Below are 14,873 nucleotides of genomic sequence, written 5' to 3' on the forward strand. Positions count from 1 at the left end.
TGAAAAAAACTAGGCACGGAAAAAAACAAGACAGAAGAAACGTTGGGAGGCCTTTAATTAAGATCCTCTGAGCCTCTTTGAAAGTAATAACTTCAGTCAATATTGTCTGAGACAGTCACACTCCAAATCTGCCCCGATAATTCATCAATGCAAACACATTTGTGTTTGTTTATGCGGAAAACTCCGGAGCTCGACTTTATAGGGTCAAAGAATTTTGAAACTTGGGCAGCTTTTCCGCTTAAATGGTTATCAATAAAATATCATTTTTGTAATGCTCTGAACGGTCCAAGAATAAATGCTCCAGGCTCAGCGGCAGTGACCAATCGTAGATGATACCCAGTCTCCTCTTTGCATTGAGTGAAACACAAGAAATAATGGTATTTTTGCAGCATTATTGCGATCACAAGCAGAAAATGCTTGTATTAAGCCGCACGGGATAATTATTACCTGCTTCTTGTCTCCTCCCACAAACACTAGATCACTAAACTATTAACATGCGGCCTGAGCAAGTGCACCGTCGTCGGCCGATAAGCCTCAAGACTGTTTCCACAGCAGCTGTTGGGCGAGATCCTGAGGGACGGACGGCATCAGTATGCAACAGAAAAACTAAGAGGAGCTCTAATTGGACTCATTTTATCACAGCCACCTTCTGGAAAACAAACTGATGAAAAATTCCACTTACAGCAATGAGTCAATCACAGAGCACTTGAGCTAAAGCATTTGTTTCATTGGAGGGGTTCAGTGTCGAGCGAAGCCTTCCCTTTTCGGCGGTACATTGGTTTACTATATGTCGCGTGTCTGTGTAGAGAGGCCATGTATTTGTCACCTGCGTCAATCGACCCTCACCCGTTTAAAAAATGCAGAAGGCCTGCGCGTTCCACCGGGTTCCCACCTGCGACCGCCTGGCGGCGCACTCGAGACGCCGCGCGACAAACGAGCGGGCGCATGACTAAACGCCTTCGGCTGGCTGACGGGTGACGTTAAATGTAAAGGAGGATGAACCGCAGCGATCTGCTTACACCGAACCGCTAAACCACCCCGGCAGCCAGAAAAGCACATTGAACCCCTTCTCAGTAAGAGGAGAGAAGGGCTCACCCCTACTTGGAATTTAAACCAGTTCTGAAGCACTTCCCCTCCACGAATCACAAAAAATACTGCGACCTCTGACTGTCCTCAGAACCAGCAGCACCGTCCACATCCACCCCCCTGCTTCATATGGCCACAGGGAAAACATGGGTCCTTCAGTGATCATTATCAATATAAGGTGAGTTAAATACACATTATATGAAACGCAGAAGAATTCGTGTGATCTGAACAGCTCCCTTTGGATTCAAATAAATGAATAATAATAAATGAATTAATGAATTAAACAATTGGTATGTCTGCATGGTGACGCACTGGGGGGGCGGATGTGGACTGTCGGAAAGGCTCCTGGTGGGGACGGTCTTTTATTCAGTGCTATCATTCTGTCACGACATTTCCAATATTTGGAAGTTATATTTTTTAATCAAGCTGTTTGAGATGTCACTCTTACAAAAGTCCAGCGGGTAGGATTTATGGGCCGCCAGTGGTGAAATTGCCTTTTATGCCGGTCACTTTGCGCTCACGAATTTGACGTGAAATATATTCGAATGCCATACGCTGTCGTGTCGAAAATACTTACCCACACTCCTCTTTTTTTAATAAAGAAAACTTCAACATAACACTGCTGGCTTACGTTACGGTTAGCTCGAGCTGCTAGTGAGCGCCCTCTCTTGGATCAAGGGCAAACTACTTCAGATGGTCTGATGTGTTTCTAAACACAATGGTTCCCAGTCTGTAGTGATTATACACTAATGGAAACATACTTGTGAATACACCGATATTAAACCACAACAATGACAAACTTACTATGTTGGTTATTGCGTCTTGTCAGTGACGAAGACCTGAACAAATTCTACATAATGCTACATGTCTAGTTTGCTTGATGTCGTTTGTTCTTATTGGAGCATCTGGTGTCTTCTGCTAAAACGTGCCCTAGAGTGACAGTGACAGTATCATCCATCATTTAATTCTCATCTGTGCTGCAAAATTATGAACGGATTCTGTGCATACAACAAAATTGAGGAGCTTATAGGTGAACATGGTAATGAATGGTAATGGAATTTTCTTTCTACACAAAACCAAGCAGCCTTTTTTTTTTGGGGGGGAGTAAATATATAACTGTTTAACATATACAGTGCCTTCACTTTGTCACCAAATTCAATGGGAAAGTACAATCTTCGCTTGAGAATCGCTGAGAAAATTGGCCCGTCTACTTCACTTGAGGATCACTTAGAATTAAAAAAAAAAAAAAAGAAGAAAGAAAGAAAAGTAATTCAACTTATTTTAAATCTCTCTAATACATTCTGGAGATAGAAAAGTCACATACTGGAGAATGGGCCATGCATTATGAAACCATTTGAGCACCACTCGTGGCAGCCCGTGAATGGAATCCTCAGCAGGGGTTACGACAAGTAAAAGCCTGAGTGTCCATTAATTGTCCCCGTGCCACGGCTGCCGACCAACGGCAAAACTTGCCTTAATGGAGGGAGCCTCTCCGGTTGTTTGTTTGGAGGTCTAATTATAGTCCTCACAGAAGTGGGGAGTGCGAGTGAACTAATTTCCAAGCTAGGCAAATGTAGGAAACACACAATTAATTGCAATATTAAAGTCTCGCATTTACACAAAAGGAAATGAGAAGGAAATAACATAAAGTGAAACAAAAAAAAATGTAAAAAAAAAAAAAGAAGAAGAAAAAGAAAGAAATGCTAATGGGACATCACAAGGATACACCCACAACTGATACGCACCCCTAAGGCGAACTTAATCAAACTAGAATAATCCCCTTCGCAGTTGTTATGCCTCCGCTAACCGGTCAAAGTTGCAGTAAACAATGGTGAGACGATGTCGCCTCGCGTTTGTGATATTGAATGATGGTGCTGAAGTAACGTTGACCATTGATCAGCACTTCAGACTTCCATATAGGTCATTTAAGTCCCAGCCTAAATAGCCCTGTGACGGGCCCAAGGCCCTGGTCCGAATGCCCCCACTTCCTGTGACCTCATTTAATTTTGGCAAAACCTCACAACGTTGTTGCGAATCTGTGCCGGCCACGTCGAAATTTTACAACACGGCAGATCGCATCGCATTACTGGGCCATCTTAGTTTTCCCGCCAGTCCCCTCGGGAGTCTAACGGGCACTTCATGGCTTTTAGCCTCAGCAGAAATCAGAGAGCTGTATCTCCTGTGTGTTCCGTCAGCGAGGTGTCAGGGTCCAGATCGATATCTCGGCACCAAAGAACAACAAGCAGGGGCGAGATACATCCCCCATAGTGCGGCAGGAAATAGCAGGGCTACTCTACTTGAGAGAAAAGTACAATTAAAGAAGTCAATACTTCGAACCGGCTGAATAAATAATGTGAACTGAATAAATAAATTCTTACAGCGGAGACCATCTACCACTGGAGACCATCTACCACGAGGGTAACTACTGCACGCGTAACGGTGACATACATGACGTAGGACTAACTTCTGTCACTGCTGTTGCCAGGGACGTCTAAAAGGTAGCCCTAATAGTGAACGAGCCTTTTCTGCATTTATTTAACAGGCGAGATTCAGTGCGATGCCTGATGTGTATGGACCTTGACGTAGGTTTTGTTTTTGGGGGTGTGAGGCTTAATGCCAACAAACAAGCCCGAGGGAGCGTTCAGACAGAGGATTCTTTCCGAGCAGTAGCACATTCATTTTCATCGAGGTCTTCGAGGCGGCACGTCTGAGCGCTTAGAGAATGCATTTAGCGGGTGTACCTCAACTAATAACATTTAAACTGTGCGGTGCACGGGCAAAGCCCCCAGAGAGATTGCGCCTGCAACTTAAAAGGGGGCTTAAACAGAACACTGGCACAAGTGGGCAGTCACAGTCTGCATCACATGTAGCAGCTTTAAAAAAAAAAATGCAACCCGAACCTGGCTAATGTTAATCTTCCAAATAGACCACGTGCATTGCTTACATATGACAGCGGGAATCAAACATCAGGTGTACTGTGTTCCAGAGTCCCTTTTTCATACTCAGGTTGAGATATTACTTGGGGCAAACTGCGAGTTTGACCTTTTCCCCTTGGTTTATTTGGCAGCGATCACAGATGTTGACTGCTCTGCTGCAGACGACAGACCTCCCCCTCTTAGCACTGACTGCTCGAAAGTGGATTTGGCTATTTTCGCTGTGGCAGTGTGCAGCCCTGCGGGCACTGACAAAAGTATTGGACGCTGCATCAATGCAGAATTGTTTCAGATTTCGACACATAGAGGCAAAAACATATGCAGCACAGACTATTTGTCCAAATGCGTTAACCGTAGCTCTGCTGCACTGGCTGACTGGGGCATTGTTCATAGTTTACTACATTACAAATGATTTATTAAGATTTCTTTGACGAATACTTGAGTGAACTATATTCAAGGTCGCTGCTGCTGCGCCTTTTTAAGCTGTAATTCTGTTGGTTCTCTCGAACACCTTTTTTCCATCTCGCCTGTTTTTTGTCTTGGCCGTTCATACAGTCGATCGCTGATGTGTCTGCCAGTCAACGGCCCGATGTATTGTGACACTCCAACCAAAATTTGATGACACTTTATCGCACGGTGATAGATGACGGCTTATCTGTTTACCCACGATGCACTGGGCCATCATTCAACAAATTATTCAACGACGACAAGGGGCTGACTATCAGTAGCGTGGCAGACATCATTCATATCTGCGACATCATCTAATTAAAAGACATCGCTTCTGCCAGGCAGTTTCCTCACCGCGAGTCACAGCAAATTGATTCACAGCCCCCTTTTTAGTTCCTTCCAAAGAAAGTAATGAATAATGCAGTGACATTAAATGTCTTATCTTTTTTCGAACTGATAAACACAGTTGCCGCACTTTGAATATTGCACACCGGGTGTGCAAAGTGTCCTTATTGTCGGAGTAGTCGCACAGGTGCCCGTTTCGCGGGGAGTCAAACGGCATTTACTGCTGTTCGTTTCCCGAATTCTGGACAACCTGCATCAACAGATTTTACTTTATGGAGGCGCTCGGTTTACGACGGCGCTTCAAGTATTTCCATAGATTTTTTAAACAGCTGCCACTCATAGATCATGTCAGCTATGAGCTTGTCACTGCATTTTTGGGGCTATAAGACCAGGGGTGTAGCACCAAATTCATGGCCCTATACATAAGCAGTGTCTGTGGGGCCCCCCGCAGCTATGATGCTGATTACTTTATGGTACATTGAAAAAAGTAAGCAAGCTAACTCCTACTGTATTCAGGTAGTAACAGTTAGCCAGCTAGCTAGCAATAGCAGCTGCCTCGATCTCAGCTAGGCAGCTCCTAGCTGTCCTAGTAGGAGTTTGCTAATAGCTAGCTCACCTTTCTTTTGAAAGAAATTTATAGACAGTTGTTTTCCCTTGGTATGTTTTCTCTTCTGGGACCCAGACTTTACTTTCTTGAGGGAAGACATCTCGAAGTCACTGGACAGTAGATTAGCTTCAACAGATTCTCATGCATGAGTCGTGATGGGGGACCAAACCGTTTTGAACCTTTTGTAAGAAGTGAGAGGGCCCTCGGAGAACCTCCACTATATTTTGAAATACATCAGTTCAGTCTCTCAATGCCTATTTTTTTTAAAATGTTATGACACTAATTACTTAGAAAACACTCAGACAGTAGTGCAAACCAGTCCACTTAGTTGAAAAGAAAAGAATAAGAAAAGTTGCAATGAGTGACATGCTATATGGTTGCTTCATACCCATACGCAGAGGAACGGCAACGGTAATGCAGTAGATTGGTGATGCACAGTTAATCCGACTGATTACCGTTTTTAAGTTGATTTAATAACATCATAAAACACAGTGCACATCCAATTGCCCTTTATTTCCCAATGTAAATCTTATAGTAGATGTGAGCGGACTGTAGGAGTCATGGCAAGGTACATAAAGCAGGACTGTGATATGGTGGTTGATTTTTTCACGTGGTGTTTTAAAATTAGGGATCTCCGCAGGTCCAGTCAGACCTGGTCAAATTTTCAACTCAGTCTCATTAGGTTGGGTTTAATTTTACTGCCACCAGCCTCAGGTCTGTTTGTCAATATGTCCAATACCATAGTGGACGTGATTGGACCCCGAGCGTACACAGTAGCAGCGCTGATTACGTGGCGTTCGACGATTACCGCAGGTGAAGAGGGAAACCTGAGGAATGAACTTGGCAGCTACCTGGAGCTTTGTTCTTAAGAGGGAAATGAATCCATACTTACCTGAGGAAAATCCATAGCCCGCAGGATTATTGATATCAAATGTTTTTTTCAGGGGGAGGTATTTCACTCTGAATCGGTTAGAACATTGTGTTTTGTCTATCGCTCAGTTTACAGCTAAATCATGTTTTACTGTTTGTGCAGGAGGTGGACACTACTATGACTGTACTTACTTACTGTAATTAACTTAATCGTATTTCTGTTCTTTCTTTTCCACCACGACTGCTTGTTAATTGATCGAGTCACACGATAGATCATCACCATCATGGGCTCTGGTCTGGATGCTCTCGGTCCCTTCGGTCCCACAGTCTCCTGATTGAAAATTAATATTTATGTCTACTGGGTTAAGGTGGGTTTCTGCTCAGGTACAAGGTCTCTAGATTAAATTCCACGGTCATCTATCTTGCTGAGCTAGACGCTGAATAGATAGATAGGTAGATAGATGAGTACTTTATTCATCCCAAGCTGGGAAATTCTGGTGTAGCAGCAGCACGTTTCACACAGCACACACTAAAAAATATATACAATATTTACACAATACATTAAAAATATACGAATTGCCCCAAAAAAATAAATATATATATATATAAATTAAGTTCACAGAATTTACATGAAGTACTGACAGTGGAACAAGGTCTATCTGTCAGCCAGAGGTGAGGTGTTATAGAGTTCTATGGCTTGTGGCAGGAATGATTTCCTGTAACGGTCCTTGTGACAGCGAAGCTGAATCAGCCTATTGGAGAAGGAGCTCCGCTCTCTGTCCAGTGTGAGGTGGAGAGGATGGTCCGGGTTATCCATGATGGATAACGGTTTGTTCATAGTCCTCCTCTCCACCGCAGCTTCAAACGCGTCCACCTTGCAGCCTATTACGGAGCCAGCTTTCTTGATCAGTTTGTTCAACCTGTTTGTGTCGCTGGCTCCGAGGCTGCTCCCCCAGCAGACCACAGTGAAGAACAGTACATAATGTGTAACAACTGTTAAACTGTATCCCCTGACAGTCGACATGTAAGTCGGCAGCTCAATGCAGACTTCATACATTTTCTAATGAGTCTTAACCATCTGGTAAAAATCTTTCTTTGGACCACACCGCCAATGAACATGTGTATTTAAAAAAAGGCTCTCCGAGATTTTAATGCACGTGCTCCTTTTCACCATGATGGTGTCAACTCCCTCGGTCCGTGTAGCTCTACTTTACATCCGGTGAATTGTAATGTTCAGTACAGGCGGTACTCTTTAGAGAAGGAAGAATTTTTTGACCTTGTTATCTGCCTCTTTTCTCAGCTGCCTCACGGGGCCTGTCTCTAAAGCACCAATGTATTTAGCGCGATAGGTTCATCGTGAATAAAAATGAAGAAGATAAGCGCTGAGAGCTACAATGACCTCCGCGTATGTTTAAAAATAACTATCATCATCTAAATTCAGTGTTAGGTGAACGGATGTGAAATGACTTCAAGTGCTCCAGTACAGTGCATGAAAGACTTGTGTCAAGCAGAGTTGTTGACAAGGACACAAAAAAACGACTTGAGGATTAAGAAGCACTTCATTTTTTAAGTACTTCACCTGACAATTCCCCATCAAGAGCTTTAATGAATTGGCTTATGCGGCAATGCATTTTACATAATAACATGATTTTGATGAAAAAAAACAAAACATTCAGTGACACGTAAGGACACAGAATGGAAAAGAAGCGGTAAAAAGTGAAGAATGAAAATAGGTTGAAAAGGAATTCAGCCACAGAAGGAGAGATTTACTGGCATAAAATATTCCATTTCTTTGCGAGCGGTTAAGCAGGAGGATCTGAAAAACTGAAGAGGAGATGGCTGGGAGTTAACTCGACTCTTCAAGGAGACGCCGCGCTCTCCTTGAGACGCCGGAGCGGCGGAGGTCCCTCTCTCTCCATGACTCGCCGGGAGGCGTTTCGCTCCCACACACTCACGTGATGTGACGTGGAGACAAGCGAGACCAGATGAGACTTTTTCACTTAGCCACTTCCCGGGACTTTTTGTGGGGGGTTGTTTTTTCCTCCCCCTCCTAAACTGTTGTCTGTCCTCGGAAAAATAAAAGAAGCTTTGAATACAAAGAGCTGAAGAGATGGAACGCTGATTATGAATTCTCTCCCAATGCTAAATGTGTCCTGCCAGCCAAATGTCAGAGGATATTCTGTCAGAGGCTATTGAGCCGACTGAGAATGTCAGACAGCGGAGAACCATGAAAGAGATCATGAGGAGGAGACAAGGGTGGGGGGGGACTGATGCACATTTGTTGGCGTGTCTCAGATATGGCAGAGCACCTGTCATCATTATGTTTCATAATAAGAAAGGGGGAGGGAATGAGCAGGGAGGCAGTAGTCGTACTGATTCATTGGGTTTTTGTGACCTGCTTCCTTTCCGCACCAGCTCCAGCTTTAAATCCTTCATCCATCTTTCCCGGCGGAACACACATCTGAAGACCGACAATGCAGTTGGCAACAATGTGGAGTTCAAAGTGAGTAAACCTTTGGCAAGGTATCAACCGCTTCACCAAGTTTATCACCGTCGTAACTTTGAAACATGGCCCGCGCTTCCAAGGAGATGCGACGGACAGACAGTTCAGATGTTAAGAACGAAGTTGGTCGCACCCCGGATTTACAAAAAGAAAAAACAATCAAAATTTAATTAGACAGCCTTCATACATTTTGAGACGAGATGTAAGGTTCTGAATTAACGTATGAATAAGTGATGTGTCCATTAGAAGAGTTCGCCGTTGTTTCCATGGTTTCAAGTTTCCTTTTCTGTTGCGGGCTGATCGTGATCGTTACAGTACAGTGCAAGTGAATCATGACTAATTGGTGAAAGATGATGCAGACACCTTTGTCTTGATGACTCGATATTAACTTCAAGACATGATAGTAAAAAACGCTCGAGGAGAAAAGAAGTATTGACTGAGACACGATGGGGGAGAGAAATGAGGCTGTTTCCCATTAGATTGTTTTTGTTTTTGTCAGATGACGTAAATGGAAAATGTGGGCAGGAAAATATATCATGTAACCTTCTCAAGGGCAGCATTAAGTGTTTTTGCAAAAACAAAATCGTCGTACTCACCGAAGGCTGTGTAGAACTCGTCTTTGGTCAGGTGCTCGTCGTCGTTGACGTCGTTGTACTTCAGCAGGTCAAACAGTGTGCACTCGGAAACGTCCTTGGACAGACCCTCCTGCTTGATGACCTTCGACGGGAACACAATGGTGTTTGGTCAGAGTTGTCGGACAGTATGGTTGAGTTTTTGAACATCCTGCTGACAGCATATTTCAATTGTTTCGTTGACCAAAATATCCAATATTGCAGGAAAACATCTTATAGTAACAAATACAGGATCAATTAAGCGAGTCATAAGATCTCGGACTGGTTTAAGAAATTCAATGTTTAGTGTCTTTTGTTTGTTCACATGTAACCAACGCCATCATGATCTTCTCCAAACTTGAACTAAAGGCTTTGTTGCCTAAACTTAAAGACTCTATAACACATCTGGAAAAAAGATTGATTCAATATAGAAACATATTATATGACGTATAATTGCATTCTCCATATTTAGATGATTTGTTTGCATATCTGGTTGCTATATTGGTCAACCATTATCTGCAGCTTAATTGCATCTGTGACAGGGGTCTTGATATTGTGGTTTTGAGATTGTTTTTGTAAACATTATATACAATATGGTTAATGTCAAAGTAGCCTGATATAATTTCTTTTGTGGTGATTTTTAAAAAATAAACAAAACTTATGACATTGGCCAATTGTTATGGCATCCAAGGATTATAGGAACCAATCATCCAGTATCAAATTAAGTGCGTGTAAGTTAAAAAAATTTAAATATCTGTCCCAGATATACTCTCATGTTTTACAGTGTATTGAACCCTGAGGGAAACTGCTTTTTCCAAACATTCACGTTCGTTTGAGAGAATGAAAGAACAGAAGAGTACAATCATTTCCTCTGAACTGGAGCTCCTCCAACACTGTGCGGGTTTAATCCTCGTCCAGTCATCGCCGCGCTTAAGCATGATCCCGTTCAACGCCCTCTGCCTGGCACCTGGCAGTGAAACATCCATCATTCTGGATCAGCTGTCAAAAACGCTGATCGCAGGGGACGGCTTTACACAGCGCACCTCGTCCATCACACCAAAGCACTTCCCTTCCCAAAAATTTTGGAGTCACCTGCGACGGCACATCTTTAGTCAGTCCCGTAAAACACTGCGAGAGACAGAAGAGCTGCAGGTCTCTTTCATATCTCATCATTTGATCCCTTTTTTTGTTGTTGATCCGTGTAAGTAGCTGAGCTTGCAGACGTAAATATGAATAAAACAAAGTACAATGCAGATTCCACAGCAAAAAACTAAACAAAAAAAAAAGGCATTGAAACTTGAAAAATGCTCTCGACCCTCTGGTCCTTTGGGTTTGACCTTGCTGTTGAGAGTCACAGGCTTTGTTGCTTTAACAGCTGAAGGGTCGACTGTGGTGCAGAAGCTCCCGCGGAGAGAGCTTTCACACTGTCCCTCGGGATTTCACAAGATTTACACAAAGTACACTTTTTTTCTTTTGTCCGTCCACACGCCGCATGTATGAACAGAGGTCACCTGTTCTCAAACTTATTTTCATCACTTTTAAACTGAACCTTTGTCAAGTTTTGTCTGGGACCGCATAACAGACAGAGTCGTATGTGAGGGGACAAAAAGAAGTATTTTCTAAAGCTACAACCATGAATGCTACATCTCAAAATGTACCTTTCTCTAGTTCCAAGGATATTTGAAAATAAGTTTGAAAGTTTGAAAATCGGACAAAGATTGGACATTTTCCACAGAAGTTTTGGCTTGGAACAGAAAAAAAATCTGTATCTGTACCCTCTTTATTATCGATACATTTTAGTACATGGCAGCTAAAGAAGAGATCTGTGCCCCTGATAACATCTCTACCAATTTTTAATAACATTTTTTGTCAATGGTCTGACTTTAAGCATTCTCTCTGAAGTAAAATGATAAATATGAGCAATGCAGACAGGTGAAAAAAAGAAACAAAGTTCTGATTTGCCATTTCAAAAGGGCCCCCCAAGACTAAAAGGTCAGTGACAACTGCTCCCGTCGCGTGCTCACTCTAGCAAGTCAAGTATGAGCCACGATGAGGGATTTTTCATCCTAGAATTCCAAATGAGATCAGAGAACGCTCCAATTATAAAGGGCGCTTTGGGGCACGAGCGTCGCCGCCATTGGTTTTTGTACTTTCATCCTGCTGATAAGAGTGCGATTTGCTTGTGCAGTGCACTTTTGAAAGCTTGGTCACACCAATTTTATTTTGGGGGGGGTGCACAGATCTGTTGTCTTCTTCCACTTTCATCTTTTGTCAATAAGACAAAAAGAAAAATTATACCTGAAGCAAATGAAGCTTGAAAAACATTCAGGTCGTCCAATGGAATCTAAGTGGAACCGATACTTAAAGGTCACTTCTTTGGAGAATAAAATGAGATTGTATTTTCTGAGGTATTTAATACTGGGTTAGGGAATCTATTGGCAGAAATGGAATATATATATGTATATGATAAAGTCACCTACGACTAAGAATCGTTTACTTTTCATTACATTGGGACTCTTCCGTGGAGCCGACAATGTTGCACCACCATGTTCCAAGAGCAGCAAAGAGCAGATAAACCAAACACTTCATGTTTCCTGAAGGTCACAAGGTTTTCCGACATGCAATTGAACCAACTTTCCCCAAATGTGTCAAGGATATAAAAGGGGAGTGGGACTAAACGCAGCCCCTCGAGGCAAAACTCGCTGAAAAGAGTTTCTCCATCTCGGACGTTAATTATTGCCGACTTGCCGAAGGGAAAACGTGGAGTGGTGCCGCTTTGGGCCTAGAATAGAATAAACGCAACGACCAAGACGTCTGAAAAATCTGTCCGGAGTAATATCCAATAGGTTGACGGGGGGCATATTCAAATTCGCACTCAATATTATTCCACGAAACACAGCGCAACACGGTGTGTTGACAATGCATTTCACTCGCTAAGCGTCACTTTTTTTTAACGCTGACGCGCTGCAACGCAAAAACATGTAAATAATATGTAAATAATATGAAAATATGCCCCCCCCCCAAAAAATCACAATTTTTCTGAGGCACTGCATAGAAAGATTTATTCATATTAATCTAATGAGACCACCTCCGTTGGGGTGTAAAGTGTACTCACAACACTAACCAAGGTGCCCCCCCTGCACGGACAGCGTATCCTATCGAATCAGCAGGAAACTGACCTCGGAACAGCAAACTGGCATCGCGCTTCTGGAAAAAACGCTGCAGGTTGCTTACACTTTCAATAATTCAGATGCTCTTTTATATTAAATCGGTCCTCAGGTATCCGAAGGCTTTGTTGTTATGCACAGACTATCTTCCTTCCTCGTGGCAGCCGCAAAAAAGAAGAAGCTCTTTCTACCAACCGTCCCCAACCGAGGCTGCAGCCTCCCATGAGCACGCGACTCCTTCAACCCCACACGTTGCTTTTCAAAGGATTCACCTGGAGCCACGCACAGCGGCGACCAGAGGGAAGGGTACGGCAAGGAAAATGGACGCAATTATGGCAGTCATCAAAGCGGCCAAGCACCCGAGAGCACGGGGCGTTTTGCTCATTTGTCTCCTTTGGAGTTTTTCTTTTAAGCAACATAAGTGGTGGTGAAACGTCTCATTCGGTTCCACCTCCTTACCTGGGAGAGCTCGCCGGAATCGATCCGGCCGCTGTTATCCGCATCGAAGCGCTTGAACATCATGTCGACCAGTTGCCGCCTGGCGGCCATGTTGTCCTTGTGGGCGCCGTGCACGCGGGCCCCCGTGTACCGCTTGTCATGCAGATCCAGGGTCTTGGTTTTCAGCCGACGGTAGTCGCTCAGTCTGCAGTTATCATCTGGAGGGGGGATAAGAAAAGGCAAAGATGAAGAATGAATCATCGCTCCTTTAGGAGCTGCAAGGAAAATGTGCTTTTGCTTTGTTTGGATGAAAGAAAATATAATTTGAATGTTGAGAGGAGGTCTAGAATAGATATTTCTTAAATACATAAATGATTCCCAGGTGCGGAGAACCGGACCAAAATCTCGGCCAATTAGCACCTGCGAAAAAAATAGAATCCCTCTGAAGACTCATATTAATTCACAATAAGCCGCCGTTTTCTATTCCGCGAAAAAAACAAACAAATCGGAGCCCGGCCCGTGATTGTCTGCATCACAATAACAGGACTCGACAATAATAACAGGATTACTGTTCCCCAAGCGGCGCGCAAACAGTGACAGTCGTGCGGCTTTTTCCCGCCGCCTCCAACCAAGACGGCAGCAGTCCCGTCGGAATGAAACCACAAAGAAGCCAACGAACTAATTCATCACACAGGTGTCAAGCGCTAACCCTGACAGCAATGGAAAGCGGGACGGTGTTGTCTTTACAATCCGCCATCAAAGGCCCCCGGATCAAAGAAGCCAACTCCATGAAAGATCCGGCGGGGGGGGGGGGAGAGAGTCGAGGCAGAGAGAAAATAATGACTAGAAACTGCAGGTTGACACGCGTCACATCGAATCCTCATCCTGAGATCTGGAAGTGTTCTTTCGTCGCTCCAACAACAGTCGTATTAGCTGATGCCATGCGGCCCAGCCAAAAACTTTGTTGTGCACAGAGGCGCTTTCTGAATCCCCCGGGGGAAGGAAGGTGACATCTCCGCTACGCGCCGTACAGCGTGATCGCCTAACTTGGGCGGGGGGGGGCGGGGGTAGCTGCTGCGAGGAGACGAATGAACTTTGTTGGGGATGAGAATGATTGCGTGAGCGCGGTAATGAGACCTGCTCTTAGTAGGAGCTGCGTGGCGCCCGGCTGAGAGTCGATGAGCGACCCCACAGAAAACCATGTCATTACCAGAACCGTTGCATCTCACTTTTCTTTCTCTTGCAAGTTTCTCCACAGCTCTTCCTTTCGGCGAAACCACTCGGGCAATCAGCGGGCGTTTAAATGAGATGCTCGGCGCGATCCCGACCCCCTCACCCACGATTTGGGTATAAGAGTCGTGGAGAAGTTCTGCTAACACTCTGCCGTGGCAAATCAATGGGCTCCCTCCGAAGTCATTTTTCATTTCCATCTCATTCTGCGAGGCCTCGTCAAGTCGCAAGGAGTGGAAACTTTATTCCCGGCATTGAAATGTGCGGAATTGTTTTAAACGGTAAAGAACACACGAGGCATTTGAGGAACTATTTATATTCCGATCTAGTCATTTTGGCCAATGTTTCCCCGATACCGATATGGAATTTCGGCCCGGGACATCCCTTATTGCTACTATGACTTAATTTTTCAATTCCAAGACAACATGGCTGAGTTGAAACAGTCCAGTTCCGCTCCTTAGAAATCTGTCGCATGTTACACTCCCATGCATTTAGTCACGATAGGATCTACGGACATCCTAACCCTGACCCCTGACCCATGATTTGGGTACAAGAGTCGTGAAGAAGTTCTCCTAACACTCTGCCGTGGCTCCCTCCGAAATCAGGTTAATTTCCATTTGAATTCTCCGAGGCCTC

The 14,873-nt window shown here is 44.0% G+C and overlaps 1 protein-coding gene across 4 annotated transcripts in view; it reads right to left on the bottom strand.

Moving 5' to 3' along the window:
- The window catches only part of fstl5 (follistatin-like 5), a 144,932-nt gene that overhangs the window by 55,089 nt on the left and 74,970 nt on the right, over positions 1–14,873 (bottom strand). For all 4 annotated transcript variants that reach the window (XM_035650292.2, XM_035650291.2, XM_035650290.2 and 1 more), the window contains 2 exons: positions 13,029–13,225; positions 9,388–9,508 (listed from right to left, as the gene is read on the bottom strand). In XM_035650292.2, coding sequence (XP_035506185.2) covers positions 9,388–9,508; positions 13,029–13,225 — 318 coding nt within the window. The remainder of the gene's footprint in view (positions 1–9,387; positions 9,509–13,028; positions 13,226–14,873) is intronic.

This window comes from Scophthalmus maximus, chromosome 9 (genome assembly GCF_022379125.1).
Source record: "Scophthalmus maximus strain ysfricsl-2021 chromosome 9, ASM2237912v1, whole genome shotgun sequence".
Lineage (NCBI taxonomy): Eukaryota > Metazoa > Chordata > Actinopteri > Pleuronectiformes > Scophthalmidae > Scophthalmus > Scophthalmus maximus.